Source organism: Vanacampus margaritifer, chromosome 16 (genome assembly GCF_051991255.1).
Source record: "Vanacampus margaritifer isolate UIUO_Vmar chromosome 16, RoL_Vmar_1.0, whole genome shotgun sequence".
Classification (NCBI taxonomy): Eukaryota; Metazoa; Chordata; class Actinopteri; order Syngnathiformes; family Syngnathidae; genus Vanacampus; species Vanacampus margaritifer.
This window is the reverse complement of record NC_135447.1, coordinates 5,770,965-5,795,057: the sequence shown is the minus strand read 5'-3', so window position 1 is coordinate 5,795,057 and position 24,093 is coordinate 5,770,965. Positions and strand designations below refer to the sequence as shown.

The window sequence follows — 24,093 nt, the reverse complement described above, 5'->3', positions numbered from 1 at the left end:
TACGGCCGCAATGAGAAACATTTTGCATTCTTACATTCTGTAAAATGTCATCAGGCATTCACACCAATTAGGACATTGCACGTTGTCCAACTTTAAGTTAATACATGAATCTTTTAATGTTTTACTTTACTTTTTCTGCTTATACCTGTTAGTCTGAAGAGAATGGCAGAGATACGTAGTCAAAATAATAACAGGTTATTATTTACAACATCAGGTCATTTCCAATGTACTCGCAACGCAATGCTTAATTTCCACATTGTATTGCTTTTACCTGTGACTGGCATACAAAGCAGACATATTGTACATAGTAATACTAATAATAATGATTAATGCGATTTATATAGCGCTTTTTTGGGACACTCAAAGACGTGATTTGGAATGACTGCGTTAACCAGCCATATTTGCCTCAAACGCTTTGAGAGCGGAACTGGGATACTCCAAGTTGGATAAATCTGAATTCAAACCCTCCTCGAATGCAGAAAACACCGCCATTTTCACTTGTGACGTACTTTCGGAATTTTCAGTAGGCCAAATAGAAGATTCACCTTTCGAATGTACTTAAAAAAACTAATACTCACTGACCCCCCACCTTCCCCCCAAAAACTGCCTCTGATTCACACACACACACACACACACACAAAAAAAAAACAATCCCACGTCAAAATAGTTCTGATATTCACCAAAAATTCATTTATTAGGAAAACAAAGCAAAAAAACGTAGGCCTACTTAACATCTTGACTACAACAGGACGAGGGCGGGACTTGTTGCAAGCTGCGTCCAATCAGCATTCAAGATTGGAGTTAGCAGTCGTGTGTTATCAGTTTTGAGCAGCATTTATTAGTTGTTGTTTTTTTACCTTTATGAAAAGCACTTTTTTACGATTTGATTGATACAAATTTGCGAGTTTTTTTTTCTCGGAATATCCCCGCCCTTTAAAAATATATATATATTTATACGTGACAAGCAAGTGACAAACAAAAAGATTCAAATAACGAGTAGTAATGAGGCAGATGTGCGACCACTACTCCACTATCTCCTACTGCACTCTCCATTAATGTGCACCATTTCAGCTTAGTTACAAATGATTTAAAAGACAATTCACTTATGATCCAAGTACCTTTTTAGTTGCATTAAGGACTACATGGAAGGTGATAAGTCACTAAAGAACATTAATGAACCTTAAAGTACAGTAATGACTTCATCACCATCTGTTCAAATATTACTCCGACCACTTTCTTCTTCAGTGATTTTTCATTAGAATTGCCAGCTGCTGGAAGGCACAAAAAAAGAATAAACACACTCAATTATAGTTATTTAAATACAATTACCTTTTCCTCTTCTCCTATTAACGTCGCAACACAGGAATGCCTGATACAAGATGCGAACAATGTACCTCAGAACTGCAGGGTGGTGGTGGTGGGCAATCTGGCGATATTATAACCAACATGTCATATAATTAATAGTAACACTATATAACAGTATGTACACATTTAAGTAATAACACTCATTGACGTTTTTTTCCCTTATCTTTTGCTGTGGAGCGATAGCTATGGATTTTATTTGCTCTTGAGCTCCCCCTTCAGGTTTTACGAGTCATTTCAATGCATTGTGCCAACTTCCAAGCTCAAAAGAGCCATGAAACATCAGAATTTCGTGACTTCACATGAAACTCTGACAAACTTTAAAAGATAAATTACACCCAACATGAATATCTTAATGTGCATTTAAAACAATTGAGTACAGATGACAGAGGAAGAAGCATCTATTGAAAAGTAATATTTATTTTGCAACAAAACAAATGGTCTTGGTGCAAATAAATCCCAGTTACATCAATGACAGCGCATCGCAATACAATAGTCAAGTTGAAAAAAAAAAGGAACAGGATACTGAAAATCATTTACTACAAAACTATCCACACCAATCTGCACAGTTTAAGTGAAATGCTCATTAACAAACAAGTTTAATTTAAAATTTAAAATAAAAGAAGAAGACTAAGGCAGCAACCAATTTAAGGAACAAAATCACACAATAATGCTTCATTTGGTACACAAACGACAATACAAGTGACCTCCCAGCGACGTACACATTCTCACAATCACACAGACATTCACAGTCCTGGTACACAAAAGCCTATTTAATACGCACCCCATTACCACAGCATTAAAGTCAATTACACATAATAAATGCACCTTTAAAGCTGAAGTGGATTTTATTGATAAAACGACTGTGCAACATGTAAAAAATAAAAACATAAAAAAACACATTAGGACACAAATATACCATTAAAACACTTTCAATTATTACAATAACCTAATTTTTCTTGGTAAACCCAAAATATATACAGCAGATCTCACATGGTGGCTTCCAGAGATCCAAACTAAAGTCATAATTAAGTGTCTCATTCTGATCAATTACAAATGTGATCATTTAACATCAGAGCTGTAAAAACATTTCAGGTGAAGAAGTCCGCCCAATAACTGACTGGACGGACTCGCCACACTTTTCTGGCAGGACACTAACACACACTTGAATATTTTTGATCAAGCCAAATGTAAGGGAAATTGTATCTCAACAGACATGCATGCTTGAAATTGACCGGTACATAAGGCAAATAATTTACAGCACGTAAAAACACCTTTGCAATTTGTGGATGCTCCCAACACTGAAAGTCAAACTCTTCGTTAAGTAAACGATTGAAAAGTAATGTAAAATATTTGAGCTGCAACCACTTTAAAAAGTTTCTGTAAGCGGACAGCTCTTATTGAAAATGACTTTTTTTTTTCTCCTTTCTTTTTTTAAATAGTGTGACTTGTCCTATAAAGGATGAAAAAGCTCCGTTTTGATCATTTACATTCTCAGCCCAAAGTGCAAACTATTATTGACCAGCCAAAAGAGGAAAAAAACAACAAAAACTAGCATAACACTTGTCAAAGCAGAGTTGTGAAGGTGTAACCTCTCCAATATTGACACATGATTAAATATGCACGTTTCTGATATCATCATTGCATCCGCCATGTGCAAATGTGTGTATTCACTCGGCTCAATTGTGACTGACGTTTGTGAATATGGCTTCGGCTCATAAATGGCTCGTTTTTCCCTTTTACCCTACAAAGCCAGGCACTGTTTTTCCCCACAGTGAATATATCTCCATTTTAAAAATAATTTTAGTGTGTGAAGTTACTGTTGTATAGTGAGACAATACAAAGCATGCATATTTTATGCATTTCCCTAAAGGCCACATACTGAATTTCTGTGCATCTTCACATCCCAACTACAGCTTGACAAAATTTGTAATTTGTAGGAAAATGTGTCATGATGACTTCAATTTCAGTTAGTTTCCTCCGTGACTTTGTAATCAAGTGGAATTCCAACCACCACAGTTAAACCAACACTTGTTTTTTTCATCTGTACATTTTTTACTTGTCTGAGCAATTCTGCATGACATAATCTTGATGTGTTTGCTAAAGGCTAGCTCTGCTTTGGGCTGACATTTTGCTTTGGCTGTGCTTTCGAGGCTTTTGCAGAGGCAGAGGAGGAAGTGGAAGAAGAGGAGGATGAAGAGGATGAACTCCATCGGGTCTCTACGCCTGTGCTTGTCATTTTGAGTTTCCGCCGTTTCGCAAGCGGGGCGTTGTCAACACTTTTTAGAAAGAAGCCCTCTCGCTTACCACGGTTGAAAGCCTGGCCGCGGGAAAATGACAAAAAAGTCTCACTTTGTTGTCGAAGTTTATTTAAAAAAATAAAATAATTGGTTAACAGTACAGCTTGTTACCTTACCTTGTAAGTGGCGTTGACAAAAGTGCGCACGGTGGGCCCGCTGGACTCAAGCACGTCGGGGGTGCACAAAGGTGTAGTGGACATGGAGGCTCCGCCCTGTAGCCAGCTGTTCTCTTTCAGATCCGAGAGCTTGAGGCGCCTCTCGGGAGCCACTGTCAGTAGTCCTTCAATCGGAAGACAATTGAAGGGTTGAGGGAATGTCCAACGATGAACGCTCACATTACACGTTATTATTTATAAAATGTGTATTGTGTCAATGAAAAAAAAAAATACAAAAATACAGATTTTGTGTTATGGGGAAAACCCTAGACGCTTACCATTTAAAGGAAAATGCAAATTTGAAATGGGTAGAAAGTTCTAGGGATGTTTTAACACATTTTAGCTTGGACGAATTGTTAGAAACAAAATACAAAACCTAAATGTGCAGCAAACCCCCTTTAAGATCTGTCGTTGGTATATACATGCCCAAAAGGTAATGATAAAAAAAAAAATCTAAAGAGACTTGAAGCAAGGGAGATCAGCTGATGATGAGGCTTTTTAATTAGTCATTCTTGTCTTTAATTTTTTTTTTTTTTTTTTTTTAACCATGCAGTCCCCTCCAAAAGCATTTTGGAACAGGTCAATTCCTTTGTTTTTGTTGTATACTGAAGGCATTCTTAAAGACAATTTAAAATGTGTGCCCATTACTAGTAGAAACAACTCTTAGAGGGTGTGAAGAAAAAACAACAACCACATAGTCTTAAGAACAAATTTAGAATCCACATTCCAGTCTCCTACAGAGAAGAGTGGCAAATTAAATTACCTTTAACAAGTTCTTTAGCATCTTCTGTCACACCCTTCCATGGCTCCCCATCCAAGGAGAAATCTCCTTCTTTAATCTTCTGCATGATATCGGCAGCATAAGACGAGGTCATCCCCACCTGTTCGCTCTGGAACGGCACCTGGCCTGACAGCATGGTGTACTGATAAAACGCACACAGATTGGAGATCAGGACCTTGGCGTTTCCCACGCATGCCTCAGAATCAGCAATTTTAAGGTTTGATTACCAGGATGACCCCAAGACTCCAGAGGTCGCAGGCTTTGTCGTACCCTGCGCTCTCAAAAAGTTCGGGCGCGGCGTACTGCAGTGTGAAGCACGGCGTCTGCAGCGGGGCGCTGCCAGCAGGACACAATCGGGCAAAGCCAAAATCGATGACTTTGAGAACGGAGTTCTCGCCCTCATCTGTAAACAACACGTTCTGAAAAGGTAAACACAAAAACACTGGTTTTAAATTTGTCTTCTCGTATATTTCCCCGCCCTTCCAAAGCAAGGCAACGATTTATTTTTATTTGTTGAGTATATATATATATATATATATTTGTATTTCCGTTTACACTGGCCCACCTCTGGTTTTAGATCTCTGTGCACGACTCCAGCCTCATGCATGAAACTGACAGCTGAGACCAGGCTCTGCAGCAGCTGGCTGGCTTCCGCTTCGCCAAATAATTTCTTCTTCTTGATCCTTTCAAGCAGCTCGCCTCCACGCAGAAGCTCCATAACTAAGTAGGTATGGTACTGATACAAGAAGACAGTGTTAAATGATTTCTCTTATATGCAATACAGTTCAGTTGAGCTTCCAACGGTATGATTTAGCTGCACATTAAAAGTGTGACATCAAAACAGCTAAGTGTGGCCTGTCAATGAATTCAACAAAAAAAACACAACACTGAGGGGGCAAAAAATTAGGGAATCCGGCAGTGCATTATGTGTCACTATTTAGTCAAAATATTTTGTTTTGTGTTTTTCCACATTCCATTCAATTTGTAGCACACAAGTGGCATTTCTCGGTTAACTGCGTTGTCTCCTGCTCCTAACCCTAACCCCCAACGCCAGGCTAAGCGACATGCCTGTCCCTCCCGTACAACAACAAGTGGACAAATCAAATTAATTCGATTAATCGTCATTTTAAAAATCGAATTGTTGAAAATGAGCTAAATCTAGAAATCGAGATGCATATACTGTAAAAAATACAGTACTCTTATGAATAGCTGTTTTCTACACAAGCTAGGAATGTTAAGTTTACGTTAAGATTGATTTAAAATCAGCATACAATATTGTTGTCTGAACATTTTGCTCAGGATTTATGTTTCAATAAAAGAAACCTTTAAATAAATGTTTGTTGGGTTTATTACTTTGATTAAAATCATAATCGGCCAGAATGAAATACAAATTGAGATTTTTTTTTTTTTGCCCATATTGCCCAGCCCTAGCAACAAGTACTAATTGCTGGATGTTGACACAAGTTGTCAATCTGTGACCCCCCCCCCCCCTTCCCCATTGAATAAGATTCAGCACGTCATTCGTTGTCCGCCTTCCCCGTGAGGATTTTTTTTTTCCCGGGATAAGCAAGTTTTCTGGCGAAAAACCCTGACCTTGTACCATACTGAATTGTTCTGCCAAGTGGCAGGTTTAATTTCTTTGCCAATTTACCTGATCCGTATAGACATCATGCAGCTTAACGATGTTTGGGTGAGCCTCACATTGCCTCAAAGCAGCAATCTCCCTCTGGGTGTTGACTTCCATTCTAAAGAAGACAAAACATTGGCTTTATTTACAGAAAGAAATCGAGATAGAAGTAGGCATATGGGAGTAGTTGTATGGCGGTCATCCATCCATCATCCAGGGTCAATAACAAAAGAAAAAGAAAAGTTATTGGAGGCCTCAAGCTCACCTGCGGCTGACAATTTTGACTGCGTACTCAAGTCCGCTTTGCTTATGTTTGCATTGTCTGCACACAGAGAAACTCCCCTCACCTAAGGGTGGCCCGTGGAGGCACAGCTCATAGTTCAGAAAAAACTGGGATTCCTAAAATAAAAATGATCGGGGAAACACATGATACAAAAAAAATATACAGGCTGATGAATTGATTTAAGTTTTTTAACTTCCATACCGCTAACATTGCACTGCGCTGGACGGTGGCAGAACCTGGTCGGTCGGCGGGAACCCGGGATTCCAAAAAGTCTCCCATTACAGCATTTTTGTTGAACAGGATGGAAGGCGCAATAAAAGAGTAGCCCTGGGATAATAAATACAAGAGATATTGGGTACATACACGTTAGCCAACGTTAAACAGTGTGGTATTGCAGAGAACGGCAAAAGGTACTGAAACATTGAACAGCATTTTAGGTTCATCCAAAAGCCAAATATCCCACACTTTTTGGGAGTACAGTAGTTTATATCGGAGCCTGTGAATACTGTTATTTTTCAGGTCCCAATTTGGTAAGTAACGGGTCAAACAAGGACTGACCTGGAAGAGGCGGTCAGTGCTTGGGGGTGTGCTCGCTGGAGAGTAGACTGGATCCATCCCAGTGAACTCCTCGGCAAAGTTCCCCACGTCAAGTTCACTCTTTAGCTCAGGTTTGAACGGGCTGGAAATCTTTTTCTGGGAAAGGTCGTCCCAATTCAGTCCCTATTAGGAAAATGCGTATTGCAGGTGTTAAAATAAAATGGTGTGAGTGAGCATCGTTAGAGCTCATTTGAGAAGTTGAACCTTAAAGAAAGCATGGGTCTTGATGTCTGCAGCACCCCGCGCTCCAGAACCGAGCCTCTTGTGAGGATCCTTCACCAACAGCTTCCTAATTAGGTCCTGAGCAGTGGGTCCAATCATAGAGGGGAATGGTGGATCACAGCGGAGAATACGTCTGAGAGAATTGGGATGGAACATATGTGTTACTTGTCTGTCATATATGTGCAAGTTTGGCAGGATTCTCACTTTTTTTTTTTAAAGTGAGAATTCTGACTTTTAAAAAAAACTCAGAATTCTCACTTTAATCACATAATTCTTACTTAATAGTAAGAATTGTGACAATTGTCACTTTAAAGTGAGATTTCTGACTTTTATTCTCAGAATTCTGACTTTAAAGTCAGAATAATAGTAGCAGTGATGAAGTCAGAATTCTCACTTTAAAGTGAGAATTCGGACTTTATTCTCAGAATTCAAGTGAGAATTCGGACTTTACTCTCAGAATTCTGACTTTAAAGCGAGAATTCTGAGAATAAAGTGAGAATCCTGCCAAACGTTTTATTTTTTTCTCTTCACTGGCCCTAATTGTCTTCTGTAACTGCAAAGAGTGCTCGTCACGGCGCTTAATTTTTATTTTATATGATTTCTCATTAAATTCTCATAAAAATATGTTGGCTTGACTCACTTTGACACCTCGCTTTGGGAGTTCCTCTCTCCCTCCAAAGTAAATGGAGACGCTCCCGTCAGCAGCTCGAACATCAGGATTCCAAGGCTCCACCAATCCACTGACTGCATCATCACATGAAGGGAAAGTCAACAATGTATGCAGACGTGAATGACTGTTGTTTGTTAATTTCTTCCAATTACAGGGCACTGACTAGTAATGATGGGGCACATACAGACAAACATCGATTAACGCTGCCTCTCCCTCTCATTGGCACACTGAATAGTTTGTGTAACAGTGGGCTGGCATTACAAATGCTAATGCAAGATTTGCTTTTTATTGTAGTTCACGCAACATATTCAGCCATCCACCTTTCATTTATATGCTGTAGGAGGAGCTGGAGGCGGTCCCAGCTGACTTTGGGTGAGAGGTGAATCACACCCTCAGTCAGTCATTCACGCTCACATTTCCACCATCACTGAGTGGGATGGGAACTGCACTGAAGCTAATGAAGCACTGCACTATCAGTGACTGTTTGAAATCCATAAGATCAAACCTATGACATTTATAAAAAATAAATTAAAAAAAGTACAATATGTTTACAGCGTACAACCATGGACCAAAATCATTACACAGTAAATTCTGTAGAGCAAATTTTACTCTAAAAAGAGGCTATTTGGTCCCACACTTGTAAGAGAGTAAAATGTACATTTTACTCATTTTTTGTGTGTACGACAGAATTTACCTATGCCACGGATAAGAAAAAAAACTGTTAAAGATTTGTCACTCAGAAATTCCAAGTATATTTTCCAACGATTTTGACTAAATTTGACTAGTTTATTAAAATAATAAAAGTTACACAAGGGTTGAGGACCAAACTCACAGCCTTCATTTTGGGAGACCACCTAAGCTATGCCACTCCTACTGTTTGCTCAACCCTTTAATTATTATTATTATTTTTTTTTAACTTTTCCTAGTGTAAATTTTACTCTGTTTAGAGTAAAACTTACTCAAGAACATGGTGAGCACATCACATCTGCCCAGCCTAGCTAAACGTGTAAAAAAAAAAAAAAAAGTTAATGCTATTACGACCAATAACTGTTTGCATATTACTAATTGTTTTTTTTTTGACGAAACATTTTTTTTTGCAGTTTAGCTTATTTAAAGAGCAATAAAAGATGTCTGTACCAGATGTAACACTATTCTAGTTTCCATCTATAGTCCCCAAATAATAAAATTACAGAACAAAAGTTAGATTCACATTCTATGGGCAATTTAGAATCTTTTAGGAACTTATCGCAGAAATGCACAAGGGAAGGCTGAGCCGAGCCTCGAACCCAGAACCTTTCCATTGTGAGTCAGATGTGCTAACTGCTATGCTACTGTCCTCATAATCCATACTGAAACATCGAAATGTTTGTACAGCATATCGAATTTTAATGTGCAAAAAAATACTATTGCTACATTGATATATATTTACTACTGTGACTCTACCTTGCCATGACCTGTTTTCCCCCTGATGATTTCAGGCGCCATGTACTCAATGGTACCACAGAAAGAGTAGGTTCTTTCCTTCTATAAGATTAGGGAATGAAAAAAAAAAACAGTTAAAAACAAAACTTTCTGCAATCAGTAACAGTTTCCAACACCAATGCTCATATCATCTACTTTGTGTTACTGTAGAATACCTCTTCTTGCAGAAACTCTTTGCTGAGTCCAAAATCTGTCAATACCACATGACCTTCACTGTCCAGGAGAATGTTTTCCAATTTAATGTCACGGTACACAATCCCGAGCTGCACAAACACAACATGACAATTCCATTGATTAAAACAGGTCGTTATCAGCAGATATTGTGAACGTTAAATTCCGAACACAAACTATCAATTATTATGAAAAATTACTCATTTTTGAGATTACTGTTATATTTATTAAGTGTTTGGTAATGACCATACCACAATTAACTCTTTGACTGCCAGACGTTTTCAGAAACGGGATGTCGCCAGTGCCAGCCGATTTAAGCATTTTGACTAATCTTTCAAGGTCCACAGAAAATGTTGTGTTTGGACTATGGAAACACACATACTACCAAATGAAAGATTGAACTCTCATCTTTCATCAGAAAAAAAAGTTTGTTTCTACCTTATTCCGTTCTTCAGTAATCAACAATAGAAAATGGTTAGTTTCACCGAAATTCTCTGTTTTGAAACAAAAAGCGGAGAAAAAGAGCTTTTTGTGAAACGATGTTATTTCATGCACTCTAGTGAATTGTACACTTCTTTTTGTCCATGAATGATGCCACAAACACCTAAATAGTGCTTTACTTCTGTAAAACGTTATCACCAACAATGAAAAAGTGTTTTTTGGTTGCAAAATACGTTTATTTCCATTCAACAGTGTAACAATTTGACAAAACAATTTCGCAAACTATTTACAAATGTGTGCAACTGTGGTACTATTTACAATTATGTGGATGTTTCAAATACAGTTTTTCTTTTTGTAACGCTCCCATGCGTGCAAGGAGACGCAGCAGGATTTGCACAACAGATTAGTTTCACTTGCGATGGCTCCTTTCGCGTGCAGACGTTACACTTTCTTGACGGCCTTTTTTTCCGGGGAATAGCAAGTAGCAGACTGTACCCACTCCTCCGATGAATATGCATTGGACTCGGGGCACTCTTCGTCGTCCGATTGAACGTCCACCTGAGCATGCTCGGTTGTGCTCCGCGTTTTCCGGTGTTAGCATCGCTAGCCGGTGAACCTTTATGACGTCGTCATAGCCGCCGCGTCAACGCTTGTAACTTCAGCGTTAACCTCGGAGTCACCATCATCATCATCGATGATGATCATCGTCGTCATCAATGTGCTCTTTAGCGTTGGTCGATGACTTTCGTCTTTGAAAAAAATTCCCAAGTGTGAGCTGCTTGCAACCGGTCGCCATTGTTCGCTTCTTCAGCCATCTAGCTCCGCCTCACGTCTTCTACTGCCGCGTCAATGCTTCCAACCTCGGAGTCACCATCATCATCATCATCGATGATGATCATCGTCGTCATCAATGTGCTCTTTAGCGTTGGTCGATGCTTTTCGTCTTTGAAAAAAAACTGCTCGACCGTGAGCTGCTTGCAACCGGTCGCCATGTTTTCTTCCCTTCCCCAGCCATTGTCACCTCTAGCTCCGCCTCACGTCTTCTCCTGACGCCTACCCAATCTTGTCAAAAGAGAGTCATTGCTGCCATCTAGGGGCCAAAAATAGTCATTAGGCTAACTAGATCTGCTTGAAACTTTCACAGCAGCTGGCCAAGGCTTTCCCCCACCCGTTTCAAAAAAAATAAATTGGATGACGTCTTTTAACGTCATTGGCGGCCCTCCGTAGGTTTTTACTTGACGTCTTTTAATGTCCATGGCAGTCAAAGAGTTAAATAAGATTAATGATTTTTTTTTTGTTTAAGTGTTAAACATTCTTAAGTGTTGAACTGTTTGCTAAAGTATGTAATCTTTTCAATATACACTATTGGCAATTTGTAGCTTTATTAGGCAATAATGCATTCTCCTCCCACTACCCGAATGTATTGAAATTTAGTACCTGCACGTTTATATAGAGAGGAAGACAAACCTTGTGCAGATGCTCCAAAGCCAGGATTATTTCTCCGATATAAATGCGCACCGCCTCCTCAGAAAAGTGATCTTGCTGATATAAATGAGTGAACATCTCCCCTCCACTCACATAGTCTATAAAAACACAAAATTACATTCCAAGAAAAAAAATACAAGTCCACAAGAAAAACCTGAAAGGCATCATAATTCGTTGAGTGACCTCCACTCACCCAAGATAAGGTGCAGCTTGCTTTGTGTTTGAAAGGCATAATGAAGTGTGACTAAGAAGGGCGACTGGCGGATGTGTTCCAGCACCTGCCTCTCGGTGCGAGTATGTTCTGTGGTTTTAGCCTTCTGAACGATAGCCGCTTTCTTTAGCACCTGTAGAGTCGTCGTTTTCAAATTACTATTCGTGCTTTATGTCATGACATACTGAATAGTGTTGTACAAATTATGAAACATTTTTTATTGATTTTTTTTTTTTTTACAAAGAAGTTGGCATTTGTATAGGGGTGTGTAGACTTTTTATATCCAGTGTATACAGTTTTCTCTTTCAAGTCTTGGGAAATAAGTGGCCAATTTAGCCTCTCTCTGGGTTAATACACAGCTATGCAAACATACTTGGACTTTTAGGCTTACCTTCATCGCATATAGTTGGCCTGCATCGTGACCGCTGTTCTTCCTCACTAAAAACACTTTTCCATACGCTGGATTTAAACAAACACACACATAAAAAAATAAAAAAATATGTTAGTTCAAAGATGACAGCTACCCAGAAAACAAACAAAGGCTAACAGGCAACAACTGACAAGTTTATTCATCATGGAATTATAAAGGCATAACAAACACTGCACAGTTAGTGTCAGTGTCATAATACTTGTTGGAATCCGCCAAAAGGCCACAGCTCATTGAAGCATAGCTAATTGAAGAGTGAAATTTGTAATGATTTGTTTTTATTTTTGACGTGAAAATGGGCCAGTAGCACTAAAATGTTTGGAAACGGCTGTCTTTATTTAAAAACATGTGTGTGCAATGTGCACTGTTGGAATGTCATTGCAAAGTGCAGTAAATATTTCATTAACTCTTTGACTGCCAAAAACGTTAAATAACGTTTAGTAAAATCCTATGGAGGAGTGCCAAAGACGTTAAAAGACGTTTGTTTGAAGACAGAGGTGAAACTAACCATTTTCTATTGTTGATTACTCAAAAACGGAATAAGGTAGAAACAAACAACTTTTTTTTCTGATGAAAGATGAGTCCAATCTTTCATTTGGTAGTATGTGTGTTTCCATAGTCCAAACACATAATTTTCTGTGGACCTTGAAAGATCAGTCAAAATGCTTAAATCGGCTGGCACCCACGGCATCCCTTTTCTGAAAACGTCTGGCAGTCAAAGAGTTAATTGTGTGATTTATTCTTAGAAGCATTAATATTAATTATACTAATAATTAAGTGATAGTTATATATTTCTACAGGTTAACCGCTCTGCATTTAATTGCATTTCAATAAAGACCCATTTGTATTTTTTTCTATAATGGTTTAAATACAGAAGTATCCCAGGTTACTGAAAACTAAAGATGTATATGATCATGAATGGGCAATGCGTATTTCTCCCAGTACAAGTAGAATCTATTTAAGTTATTCACCAGGTAAGCTATACAGTTTTTTTTTTTACCTCCAGTGCCCAACACCTTGAGGAGCTCAAAGTTCTCCATGCCAACCTTCTCAGTGTGTCCTGTGAGGTTAGCTGGTGGCAGAAAGGGGAGAAAGATATTTTGCATAGATGCATGAATTCAAATATGTAACAAGTTTATTTTGTGATTGTTGGCAAAATGACAGAGAAAATGCAAAAGTGGTCAAAACAAATAAAAAGAAAATATTAATGACGATTAATTTGGTAACAATCAAAATCACGATTAGGACAAACATTTGTTTTTTTGGAACAAAACAAGAAAATGTTTAAACATGTCAAAAATATTAAGACAAATACATTTCTTTGAAACACTATAATTATGCAAGCTCCTCTTGGACCAAACAAGATGTATTAAATTAGTCATTTTAAAATAAAAAAGGTGCAAATGTAAATTTAATCAACTCTAAAAAATTAGCATTAATAATGATGATATTTTTTGTTTACGATTATGCTGAAGTGATTTTGGCATTGTGAAGTGTAATAATTGAAATTGTAATTAAATTTCAATTAATTGCTCAGCCCTACTGTTTATGTACAAAAATGTTATTTATTGACAGAAGAATCAGGTTCCAATTTTAAAGTCGAGCCACGTTGAACAACTGCCTATTTAATACATTGACTTGATGGGGGGGAAAAAATTACACAAAGTGGATGTTTTGCCGTGACTGACAACTTGACAACAATTTTGCCATGAATCGTACAAAATACTAATTCTTCGCTGTTAAATGTGTACTATCTTGTGGCATAATGGTTAAGGGAGGCATTCGGCCTGAAAGTACAGGGAGACGGGTTCGAATCCCGCTTTGTACTTTCTTTCTTTTTTAACTACTATTTCATGACAACACCCTATATGCTCTGAGGGTTATGGCGAGGGTAGGCTGGTACTGCCTGAATTTTTGGGCACGTTTAAGATCTCTGGATCTAAACTAAAACAGACCTGTCAACAATGACTGGAGTGGGATCTTGTCTAAATTATAAATTGAAAAATGATTTCATGCAAAACAGTACAGCTTCTTATTTATATAAAATATTTCTACACAGCTTCACACTTGTGTTTGTGTCATCCTGCTGTCATGAAGTAATATACCGTATTTCCCTCAATAATGCCAAGGTCGTGATTGATAAACAACCTTATCAGAATGTTGACTTACCATTGGTGATTTGATGCTTGACGGTACAGGCTCTTTCATTTGTCTGTGCATCGGAGTCATCGCTACTATCAGACGCGTCCCCCGACATAACTCCACCAAGTGTGGTTCCCTACACGAACTATCTGAGATGAATTGTTACTTTTTTTTTATATTTGCGATATCCCGCTCCGCGCAGCCAGAAATTATTTATTGTTGCTGCATTGTGGCGAGTACAAGGATTAGGGAAATGAACGGACAGATGTGCACAAACACGTCGCCCTTGTATTAATCCTGGTGTTTGACATCCTGATGTTTTTATCACGACAGACAAAGGAGCTGTAAAAACCATTCACATTCTGATTATTGAAGTGTGTCCGTCGATACTTTCTCGAAAAGCGAGATTGTTTATTTCGGTAACAATGTACGTGTTACACTGAAAGTTTAGGTAACGGCGTTAGCATTTGTTGCTCGAGTTGTCAATGTATATTCACTCGCATTCACGTTAGCGCTCACTTGAGATTGATCAAATAATATGAATATGAATCCACTGGCATGAGTCGCGGTCTTAATCGCCAAGATTTGACAACTCGCTCTCAGACAGTCTGTGCGGCTACGTAGTAAATTGACAAGCCGAAATGTAGCTAGAAAATGGCTCTTGTCCGTCAAACTTTGTAGCGTTAGCCGGGGCTAGTGTCTTCTTGATAAATAACCTCCTCGGGTCTCAGCGATCAAGGCCATGCTGGAGCAGGAGGGAGCTCCTTTTCTTCTCTGCCTCCGCTAGAGCCACGTTCATGTTTCCTCCATTGGTTCGAGAAATATCAACACATAACTTGATGTTTGGTCAGCTGCTAGCTAAGTGCTAATATTAGCAGGATGCTTTCAACACAACCTGGGCGACGCTCATCACGTGACTATTAAAAATACGGGCGGGGCCACGATTAATGTGTCAGATGCCAAATCTGTCAGAAATTAGGTAAAATTATTTAGTATCAGGAAAACTGTTTTTATTATTGTTTCTTCTCTCAGAAAGAGAAACCAATATGAAGCTTTATTGCAGAGAGTGAAATCAGTTTGATTTCATGCAAGTTGATTTTTGAAAACACCTACTACAGTGGCTAAGGAATAAATATTACAAAAGATAAACTAAAAAGAAAAAATTATATTTTAAGCAGATATGTATGTTCATTTCTATGTAGTATAAACTTGGGTGGGTCCCAGTTTTTTATGACCTGCTTCAAATGCAGCGTGGCATGGAATAGCAAAAAAAAAAAAAACTGACAAAATGACAAAGCTAACATTTTTACATTTTTGCCAATTATGTAAAAAAAAAAAAAAAAAAAAAAAAAAAAACTGGAGCTACATTTTATCTTCACAAAACTATGATAATTATAAACAAAAATGTCAGTTTTCGTCTTTGTGAATTAATATTTTACACGCGCTTTCAGTGTTTATTTTAAATGTATTTATTTTGCTATTGCTAATTTGCTGAACGTCTTCACAGAAGACAGTCAAACAGTGGTTTGACTTGAGAATTATATTTCACTTGACTTTAAGCAATACTTGGTGACCTTTTTCTTTTAATCTTGCACTCAACAAATACTGCATGTTTATTCTTTGACGCATTTTTGGTTGAATTAAAAACAAACTCAATATAAAATAAAAATTCAACATCAAATAAGAACCAACTATATTGACTTCAAAAGAACCCCCATTTCCTTTCTGAAAAAATAAATACAAATTGAAACTACCTTTCACTATGGTCACATTTTTGCTTCCACAACAAGTTTCAATGAAACTTCATTGGACTTGTATTTAAATCATGGCAGTGAGAGTGAGTAAAAATAATCATCCCGGACAGTCAACCAAATATCATAGCCAATTTTATACGTATTGAGACTTCATTAAAAATGTGGTGAATGGAGAAGTGGATCACATGGAGCATTAAAAGTAAAGACAATTAAAAATATATGTCCTATATAAAAATCATGACGGTAGGCTGGCACAACTTTCCAGCCCTATTGGGTGCCAAACTGGAAAAAAGTAAAGAGATAAGGTCCACCAACATACGACCAATGTTACAGAATAGTACAGTATTCATGTATTAAAAACACCACTGTATGCTGCTGTATTAATTTTAATCATTAGAATATCTGACATTTGAAGGAGTCTCATTTGATGTGTTGCCCACAATCATACAGCACATATATAAAGAGACCAGTGGATCCAGATTAAGTAAAGAGATGACGTACGTTAAAGCAAATTCATCGACACTAACTTTGAATAACCGCGTTTAGTCAAGTCATTCAGAACAAACAATTCCAACATGTGATTGACAACTGTGAAACTTCAAATTGTATATCGCTCTTGAACAATTTCCTTGCTTTAAGAGAAAAAACGTGGTCTGTCTTTACAGTGAGTAATGGCCTTTAAAAACTCCCAACGGCGCTGTTGCCTTATATAGTTGATATGTCCATTCATCGTTTAATTTTAGGAGCATGTCGTCTGGAATCTGGTGTCAAAGTGGCCAAAGAATTCATATTTAATAAAAGTCAGGACTTGAAATGCTAAAAAAACCAAAACACACAGTTTGAGTGATACCACAGAGTATAATTTTGAAGGCAACAAAAATACAATGTAATATTTAGACAGAATTTGTATTTTGTTCCCCTTTTTGGGCCTTTCTTCACATCTTGGCTTGTGTCACATCAATGAATGGCTATGAGTCCGACATCCAGGAGTTTCTGAATTTTCTTTGCAATGACAGGATTCTTTAAGTGGCTGAAGTAAAGAAACGGGGGGGGGGGGAAAGAGCCATGACATTTTTCCTTATGAAACCGTTCAAAATGCAGATGCAGGAAAAGAAGTTGTGAAACTTACTCGCTGAGCGCCTGAGGGTCCTTCTGCATTTGCTCAAGAATCATGCGCATGGCGGGGTCGGACATAATCTGCTGCACCTCGGGATCGGCCATGGCTCTTTGCTTTACTTCCTCAGGACTGTCGTTCCTCATAGCCTGACTGACCATGCAGCGCTGTAAGCCTTCTGTGGCTTCCTGAGTGGAGAAGGTAAAAGATGAAAGTCATTCACATGACGGGCATAAAACACATTTTTGTTTTTGTTTTCCCCTCTGCTGTGGGCAATAAATCTTGTGCTGAAGTAGTCAATGCTAAAATTCCAATTTAACAACACATTTACAATTTGGTACACATTTCATTGTTTGAATTACTTAATGATCAATAAAACATCTAATGTAACACATTTAGATTTAATGATAATAAGGGTGTCAGACAATTAAAATTTTTAATCGAAATTAATTGCATGTCTTCAATAGTTAACACAATTAATCACAAATTTTACATCTGTTCTAAACTTACAATTTTCCCCCCTAAGTTTTCATACTCTTGTTAACACAAAAGTGTAAAAAATGTTGAACTAAATGAAATGTGGGTGCATCTTTTAGTCACTGATACAGTAATTTCATAATAATTCATGAAATTGAGTTAAAATTAAAAAGATGTACTGTAAAAAATGAGTGTGATATTGACTTGTGCTGAGGTCATTTTTCTGCCACTAGATCGCATAATTACATTTGTAAGACATTGGCGACAGCTCAGTGCATTTGTCTTATCTTAAGAGCTAACTAATCTTGAACATGAAGTAACTTATGAAATTCTGTAAATGTTTTAGATTGTAAAATACAACTTGACATCAGTCTCCACAAATGTATGCATTATTACGAAATGCATTACTGCTAAAATTTTGACTTGGACGTGGTCTGCTGCGTTGCATCTGGAATTCCCCTAGTACAGCCTTTCCAAGTAAGGGGCGGTCACTAATTACTCGTGAAAAAAAACATGTGGCGTTAAAGAAACTTTAAATTAACTCAAAATTATCATACTAATTTTGACACCCAACCTTGTCGCATAAAACCAGACTGAAATACCTTTGAAGACGAATCAAGCTCCAAAGCCTTTTGGTACACATCCATGGCTTTGGAAAAATCTTTCATTGCCTCCAAAGCAGCCGCTTTGCGTGTGTAGCCCTTTACTGTGGACCAATTTCATAAATTAACACTTCAGAGCATAACACGTCGCATGAAATACACGCTAAGGAATCGAAGGCGTCCAACTCACTGAATTTGGGCTCAAGGTTGATGCACTCCTCACAATCCTGAACAAACAAAAAAGTTAATACATTTCAAATGTGAGAGATCAGATGTGATGTTAAAAACTTAATAGTGTTTGGCAATGTTGATTAGCACCTTCAGGGCAAGTTGAAACTCCAACAGTTTAGTGTAGCAGGCGGCTCGGTTACTGAAGAGCTTTGCATCAATTGGGTTTCTTTTGATGGCCTCGGTGTAATGTTTCATGGCTAGAGGATAGTCTCCTACAGGGAGCACGACAGACGTTAATCAGGGAAATTGTTTGGGGACCATAAAAAACAAACAAACAAACAGTATAGCAATGTAAGCTTTTAACTGTTACACAAACCCTTTTGGAAGGCTTCGTTTCCCTTGCTTTTCTCCTCCAGAGCTAAATCAGGATTAATGTAGGCTTGTTTCTCCAACTCTTTCAGGATTTTCTCTGCCTGCAGAAATAGGTTAAAAAAATGTATCGATTTTTTTCCCTGATAAAAGGTGTACACAAACACAATATAATACAGCATAAAAAATGGGGACAGACACCTGTTGACACTTTTTCAAGACATCGGGGGTGCGATGCTCTGTTAAACTCTTGTTGAAATACTGAACTGCTTCTTTGTACATTTCCTGCTTGAAGTACGAGTTGCCAATCCTGGCCAAAGCCCTTTAAAGAAAGACAAATGAGAGAAATGTTAAGACAAAATGTATTATTTCCAAATGTCATTCTTTGTGAGAGTCCAACTCTCTACAGTGAAGGCACCCGAAATGAAACTGAAAAACAGGAGTTCAATCACTTAAAAGCAGGGTTTACCAATTCCGATCCTTCAGTTCCGGAGTCCTACAGGTTTGAGATGTTTCCGCCTACCAACACACCTGATATGATACTAAAGATCAGGATCGTTATCAGGCATGCTGATGAACTGATTATATGAATCAGGTGTGCTAGTGGGCGGAAACATCTAAAACCTGCAGGACTCCGGACCTCGAAGACCGGAACTGGTGAACCTTGACTTAAAGGAGGAAACATATGGAAAGACAATTGATGTAAAGTATTTCAGCAGAAAGTTGATATCACGAGTTGTGGTGAAGTTAATGTACATCTTAAAAGATTTTTTTTTTAAGGTAAGAGATATTTTTGTAGTCAATCAATCATTAACTACAAAATGTGTCCCATCCAAATAATACAAGTTTTCCAAATTGCTGAAGTCATTTCTGATAGAGTTTCTTAAATTTCTTCATATAGGACAAACAAATAAAATAAAAAAAAGCGAACTCACTTGGCAATTTGTCTGTAGTCTTCACGATTCTCTCTGCCAACATCAATGGCTTTCTCACAGATCTCCCTGCATTTCTCAAAATCTCCCTTCTCGAAGTAAACAGCTAAAAGGATCATGAAAAGAACATTTCACGTGTGAAATGACAGTTCTATATTAACAGTTCTGAACTAGTAGCAAATCATTTCACACACACACACACACACAAAATAAACCTGCCAAAAGCACATTTGTGTTTGCCATTTGCATTACGTACTATAAAAGTACATACCAGCTTGATTTGAAATATAAGTCATGTTGCTCGGATCATGCTTGATTGCTTCTTCATAATGCTTGAGTGCTGTATCGAAGTCCTTGTTCTTATAGGCAGCATTCCCAAGTTCCTTTTCTTTCAACGCCTATTAAACGTGCCAAGCAGAGAATGAACACTCAAAATCACATATGACGACACCCGTGGACAAAACGTGATTGGCTGACTTACATTTCTCTTGTTTTCGGGAAGGTCATTGTTTGTGGAAGGGGGAGGCTGCGTCTCTTTAGGTTTGTTGGCGGCAGTAGGAGGAGGAGGAGGAGGAGGAGGAGCGGGTTCGTCGTCTTCATCCATTCCAGACAAGTTCAGTCCCAGCAGCACAGACAGTGTGGTCATCACTCTTTTATCTTGTAGTTTCCTACAACCCAGATAAACAGGCATCATCATTTGGTATCATTAGGAATTAGCTGATCTACATAGGTTTGAGATATTTTTATTTCAATGTCAATGTTGTCCAAACTTCTTGTTCCACCCCCCTAAGGTTTCTTATACACACAGACAAAATAAATGCACATACGTGCCAAGCGCAGAAGGGTTGTTCCTGAGTTGCTCCAGGAGCTCCTTGTAGCTCGGATCTGCCAAGAGCTCGCGGGTTCGAGGATCATTCTCCAGCTTTTGATACATATTAGGCATGGCGAAAGGATTCATCATTGATTTCTCTGAAATACACACAAAAAAAAGAAGATAATCATCAGCATGGTCTTCTAAAGGCTTGACTCCAATAACTGTACACCCAAGACTCAAGTCAGTTTTTTGTTTACTTGTCACTGCTGCTATTACGCACAAAAAAACAATACTGTACTGTGCTGTGCTTTTTCTCCCCATATAAGTTTTTATTTTATTTTTTATACAGCATCGTAAACTCTTGTAATATCGCCGCCTCCCCACAACATCGTGATAACTATCGAATTGTGAGGTTCATATCTTAATATTTATCGTATTGTAATGTTTTGGATATAGTTCCATCCCGAGAGGTGAAATTAGGTGACAAAGCTGTGTGAATACATCGCCTTTATTAATCGATCATAAAACAAAGTTCCTTTCCCAATGTTGTCAACATTTGTTTATTAAAACATGTTAAAGACCAGTTTCTTTTGTTGACGTGTCCTGATTCTCTTTACGCCAACTAAAAGCGTAAGCCCTTGTAACTCTCGTCTCATCATTTAAGCAGCCTTTGATCATCATCCAATCATGGTGCCTTTTCTGTGGGGATATACAAACATCTACCTGCGAGGCGGGCCTCAATGTTCTGTAAACCCTCCTTCAGCTGCTGATTGTTTGGCTCATGCCGGATGCCTTCTTGGTACGTTGATTTTGCTTGCTCGAGTCGTCCAAGAAATTCCTGTGCCGCGGCTTTACGGGAGTAACCCTTTTTGATCAAGATGGGAGATTGTTCACCAATTTAGATTACTGCGGGGGAATGTATTGTCAAAAGGATTACTACTAAACAAAAGTGACCTCACCTTGCCCCAGTCTGGCTTTATCTTGATGGTCTCACAAGCGTCCTCGAGAGCCTTTTGATAATTGCCTTTTTTGGCGTAGGCGGCGGAACGGTTGCTGAACAGGACATGGTTTTTGGGGTCGAGAGTCACGGCTTCAGTGTAGCAGCGAATCGCCTCGTCAATATTTCCTGCACTCAGTGCTTTGTTGCCTTGGTCTTTCAATGCAGACACCTGTGAAACAGAAGGCAGTAAATCCATGAAACACACAAACGGAAAATAATAGACACGGTTGCTCATGTAGTTTTTTTAGGGTTAAGAAACACGACGTGCTGACTTTCGCCAATACAGACCTGATTTAGATAACATCTATGAACAGCCGCCAGTGCCAAGCAATAACTAAGAGGCATCTGTTCACGTCAGACAGGTGCAACACAAGTGACACAACATGTCTTTCATTTGTTCATGCACTCTTCATCCCAACGTACATTGTAAATTAATATTAATTAACTGACATATGGCATTACACACACAATGTGTATTGAGCAACTAGACTTAAAAATTCACAAACCACATAGCTATAATCCACCCTGAAGCAATGTGTAGATGCCCACTTTAAAAGTTTTCAGAAAACACAGACAGGTTTTAATGAACAAAATAAATACCAGCAGTGTATTATTGATGGCTGATTCTTGAGAAAGCAGCGAGCCTGTGTGCAGTGTAGCATCCCCTCCCCTTTTTCCTAACACTGCACAATACAGACCAAACCAATAACTGAATCATACTATGTTTATACATTATTTGCACTGCTAATTTGGAATAAGGTCCTGTTTTGTAGAATAAAAGTGATGAAAGAGATTTGGAAGGAAGTTTTTGGATTCATCAATTTGTCAAAGAAATAATTGACAAATCATCATTAGTTAGCATCTCTAGAATTGAACAATGTAGAGCTAATCCATGTGATCGGTATCAACAGCTCTCACTCAAGGGTAATTGGTATCGGAATTGGCAGCATAAAAACCTTGACTATTTTCAAAACATCACTTATGTAACATTCCTATCACTATGTCTCATCATTGACGAGTTATTTTTAGAACAGGTCTACAGGCTACTCATGTGGTCCTATAAGATACCGGGTGTCCGTGGGCACTGATATAAAAGATTCAGTAAATATTTGAGGTATTTTTTCTTTCCAATTCTTTTAATTTTAATTTTAAAGATATAACAAAAATATTCCATAAATCCATTATCTGACTAATTTCAAAGACTGCAATCGCAAGGTCTGTGACCGGGCAGGCAGCCCTGATAGAAGACAAAATGAATTTGAGGCAAAAGACAGCTCATCATCATCATCATCATCATCATCATCATCATCATCATCATCATCATCATCATCGTGATACTTGGATACTCTCAAATAAAACGATTGTGCCCTCTTCAGGCGTGTGACGTGGACCACACTTTCTACCCAGAATGTTCTGTGTTTTTAGCAAACTTACTGGCTTCTGGTGAAAGTTTGCTTCTTTTTTTCTTTTTTTTTAACTCCTTTAGGCCTATAACCTTCGTGAGATATTACATTAAAATAGAGTGCTAATAAGTGTATGTACAAAAAAAAAAACCTGTAGTCATGACAGCAGCCCTCTGTGCATCAAGAATGATCTTCCGGACCGAGTACAGGCTACTGAAGCAACCGAAATACTGCAGAAGCACGTGTATTCGAATAAATACGCCAGACCTTAGAAATATCATTTTAATTAAACGAAATAAAATGTGTAATTTAATGGAGTTACCCAGTCTTCACACTTCACAGTGCTCAGGGTAGCCGATTAATGCTAACTTAGTTGTTCACTAACGGTGTGCTTGTACTTGCAGTGACATATTTACGCAAACGCCAGATCTGAAGGCGAACTACACTGCATTTTTAAACAACGTGGGAGACGTTAATTCATAATTCATCACCTTGAATTATTCGCTTGACTTTTGTCATCGAACCGTGTAGACAATGGTGACTTGCGCATCCTGTCTTCACAGCAATCAAGAAACTAATAGCTGACCGACAACTCAATAAATCATATGTCCTAAACGTTGTTACAATATTAAGTGTTCCAAAAAATACATTAAAATCTAGTCAGCCAAGTGGCTACGGCATGTTACTAGCGGTTGGCTAACCTCACAAGCCACGGACAATCAAGCTAACTTAGCTGACCGATAACAGTGTTTCAGTAGTAGACAACCGGATCTCCGCAATCCTCAAATGCGATATAGGTGAAGATAATCACGAATAAATAATTGAAACGTGTAAATGTACGATTTTAGGAATCAGAGAAGACGAGATTTGTAGAACACTCACTTTCTCCATGTTGCAAGCATGAGGATCCTTCCAGAAACTACCGTGTGGTCTAGCGCCGCCCCCTCAACAACGTGCAGGTTGCCAGTGTTGACTGTCGCAAATCCGCATTTGCAAGATCATCCCGGAAACTTCACGAAGACCGTGGAACAGCGTAGCTACGATGCATAAATCAAGAAAGATTTTGTAGCTGAACCAAGCTAGCTCCTCGGGTCCTTCAGA

At 38.3% G+C, this 24,093-nt stretch overlaps 2 protein-coding genes across 2 annotated transcripts; both read right to left on the bottom strand.

The window, feature by feature from the left end:
• Positions 1-1,764: 1,764 nt before the first annotated feature.
• rps6ka4 (ribosomal protein S6 kinase, polypeptide 4) lies at positions 1,765-15,260 on the bottom strand. The gene is made up of 18 exons (XM_077546853.1): positions 14,384-15,260; positions 13,215-13,286; positions 12,179-12,246; positions 11,770-11,920; positions 11,559-11,674; positions 9,635-9,742; positions 9,441-9,521; positions 7,968-8,071; positions 7,310-7,460; positions 7,067-7,228; positions 6,710-6,835; positions 6,491-6,624; positions 6,250-6,343; positions 5,164-5,334; positions 4,826-5,017; positions 4,581-4,740; positions 3,779-3,942; positions 1,765-3,682 (listed from the first exon to the last, which is right to left on the bottom strand). The coding sequence occupies exons 1-18, from the start codon at positions 14,469-14,471 to the stop codon at positions 3,470-3,472; spliced, it is 2,355 nt and encodes a 784-aa protein (XP_077402979.1). The 5' UTR covers positions 14,472-15,260; the 3' UTR covers positions 1,765-3,469.
• A 1,220-nt stretch (positions 15,261-16,480) lies between these two features.
• Positions 16,481-24,072, bottom strand: stip1 (stress-induced phosphoprotein 1). The gene is made up of 14 exons (XM_077547382.1): positions 23,875-24,072; positions 21,549-21,758; positions 21,313-21,454; positions 20,603-20,744; positions 20,257-20,443; positions 20,047-20,173; positions 19,779-19,881; positions 19,045-19,165; positions 18,851-18,947; positions 18,622-18,746; positions 18,494-18,530; positions 18,304-18,407; positions 17,240-17,412; positions 16,481-17,140 (listed from the first exon to the last, which is right to left on the bottom strand). The coding sequence occupies exons 1-14, from the start codon at positions 23,881-23,883 to the stop codon at positions 17,068-17,070; spliced, it is 1,650 nt and encodes a 549-aa protein (XP_077403508.1). The 5' UTR covers positions 23,884-24,072; the 3' UTR covers positions 16,481-17,067.
• Between the last annotated feature and the right edge of the window lie 21 nt (positions 24,073-24,093).